The 2,538-nt window shown below is 36.0% G+C and overlaps 1 protein-coding gene across 1 annotated transcript; it reads right to left on the bottom strand.

Annotated features, from left to right (window-relative positions):
* Nucleotides 1–1,120: 1,120 nt before the first annotated feature.
* LOC139864755 (uncharacterized) lies at nucleotides 1,121–1,492 on the bottom strand. The gene has a single exon (XM_071853324.1). It carries the CDS (start codon nucleotides 1,490–1,492, stop codon nucleotides 1,121–1,123), a length of 372 nt encoding a protein of 123 aa, XP_071709425.1.
* Between the last annotated feature and the right edge of the window lie 1,046 nt (nucleotides 1,493–2,538).

Below are 2,538 nucleotides of genomic sequence, written 5' to 3'. Positions count from 1 at the left end.
ACTGAGAATACATGCGCTACTTTTACAACTGCTTTACTAAATGCTTTTGAAATACATTTTGAACTGCGAATATATGAAATGCTTTTATAAATGTTTGACGAGATAGACACAAGCAAAACATTCCTCAAATGAATTATGTGGACGTGATAATTGCCACCATTGAATTATGTGGACGTGATAATTGTCACAATTGATATGAATATTTTTCCCCTGATTATTATTGCTTGGTAACCTAAGAATTAGGGAACATCACTAATTTTGAGAATTAGTGCACGCCTAATTGACGCGAATCCTAAAGGTAGCTACCGGGTTTAACACCACCACCCAGAATGTTCACTAGACGGAAGGGCTAGTGGGCGTGGTGTTTAGTACTTCGAAGTTTATATGATTATTATACAGACGAGATGTTCTGTTTTGGGGATATTATTATGCGCATTATATGTTAAGGTCGGTTACCAAGCCAAGCTATGAAAGCAATGAAAAGTGTATGTTATGTATCAAGAGAATGATTTTATACACAGGTTATGTGTATGTTATTTTTGTGCACAAGATATGTTTACGGTTACTAAGATTTATGATAGATGATTTTGTACACGAGAAAGGTGTACTGTATTTAAAAGATATCGCATGTACATTATAGGTGGGTATAGGATTTGGGCCCATTTGTACCATGCAGGATTTAAATCTTGTGGTCTATCAAAATGATGAATTTTATTGTTTACGATAAACTTATGAACTCACCAACATTTTGGTTGACACTTTAAAGCATGTTTATTCTCAGGTATGAAAGAAATCTTCCGCTGTGCATTTGCTCATTTTAGAGATATTACTTGGAGTCATTCATGACATATTTCAAAAGACATCGCATTCGAGTCGTTGAGTTCATCAAGATTATTATTAAGTCAATTATAGTTGGATGTATTATGAAATGGTATGCATGTCGTCAACTTTCATTGAAATGAAAGTTTGTCTTTTAAAAACGAATGCAATGTTTATAAAATGTATCATATAGAGGTCAAATACCTCGCGATGTAATCAACTATTATGAATCGTTTATAATCGATATGAATGGGACATTACAGCAGTATTCGGTGATTGAAGAATCTCTGAGAGTGATGTTTCAAAGTTCATTTTCCAGTTCCATTGCCCGACTATCTTTATTATTTCGGAACAGATTTTCGATGTACTCCCAAAGTTGATGGGCGGTGTACTTGCGTTTAACCACAGATTGTAAGAGTGGTTTCGAGAGGGTTCCGTAGATCCAAAGCTTGATTAGAGAATCAGTTTTCTTCCAATCTTTATCATCATCGGCAGAGGGTTTAGTGGTGCCATCGAGATGATCGATGAGGTCAAAACTCATGTAGTGTGTTTCAAACAGTTCTCGCCATGAATCATAATTTAGTTCGTCCAGATCAATATTGAGTGGAACGAACGTGCGGATATTAGTAACTCCAAAGTTGTTGGAGGCATTGAGGGGAGTTTCTTTAGCCATTGATATGAAGAGAAGAAGAAGGTTTGGAGGCGGCTAGGGTTGTAGCCTGATTGTAGAAGACGATAGAGAAAAAAAATTGCAGGATACTAGATTGAACGTGATTGAAGGAAAAAAAGAAGGAAAGATATGATTTGGCTCTGATACCATATTATGAGATAAATCTCTGATGATCATTCCATTACAAATCCACACTATAAATACAAGTATGTACTAGGGTTGTACAATACAACATGGGCTTATACTATAAACTAAATGGGGAAGCCCAATAAATATAATACATGTAATACGTATACACAAATACTAAATATCAGACACTCAGACAAGTCGCCATATATGATCAATCAATATAGGTTCACAAAAAAAAGTTGTAAATATACTTCAATACTTATGAGCTTTCATAACATATATTTTTGCTGAAATTGAGTATCATTTATCAGCATTTTTAACTCAAAAATAATGTTTTAACGGGCTAGGTGTTAATATTAGCTTATATCTTGTTGGACTTAACTGTATATAAAGGTTGCCTAGCTACACGATCATTAGATGAACAGTTCACGTGATATAGGTTCCATCAGGCCTCAGGTGATGGTCCTTACGTCGTGTCCGAAGCTATATGTATCCTTATCAACGATAGGGTTGTACGCGGGCACTCTCAATTTGGTCGGGGTTATAACTTTGGTGGAATATTAGATGAATGGCTCCTTCTTCAATCTCTTTGTTCACTACCAATTAGTTTTCGGGCATGGGAATAAAAACTTCCAGGTGTTGTAGGCTCAACGGTACCGCAACTATTTGGTCAATATGGTATGCTAGAAACGTGGACATTTTTGTTGAGAAGTTTTCGTGTAAGGAGAACATTGTCAATGAAAGCAACCTAAAGGCTTTCTATCTGGCGACAAATGCGAAACTTGGTTGTCCTCACCAATGGATCTCATCAGTGGTGGAACCAGGATTTTTTTCACCGTGGGCAATAAAAAATTTAAACCGTAGCAACTTTTTTGGGCAAAAAATGGATGTTTTGGGGCAATAAAATGAAGGTTTTGGGG

The sequence above is a fragment of the Rutidosis leptorrhynchoides genome, chromosome 8, assembly GCF_046630445.1.
Source record: "Rutidosis leptorrhynchoides isolate AG116_Rl617_1_P2 chromosome 8, CSIRO_AGI_Rlap_v1, whole genome shotgun sequence".
Classification (NCBI taxonomy): Eukaryota; Viridiplantae; Streptophyta; class Magnoliopsida; order Asterales; family Asteraceae; genus Rutidosis; species Rutidosis leptorrhynchoides.
This window is presented reverse-complemented; position numbering and strand designations above follow the sequence as displayed.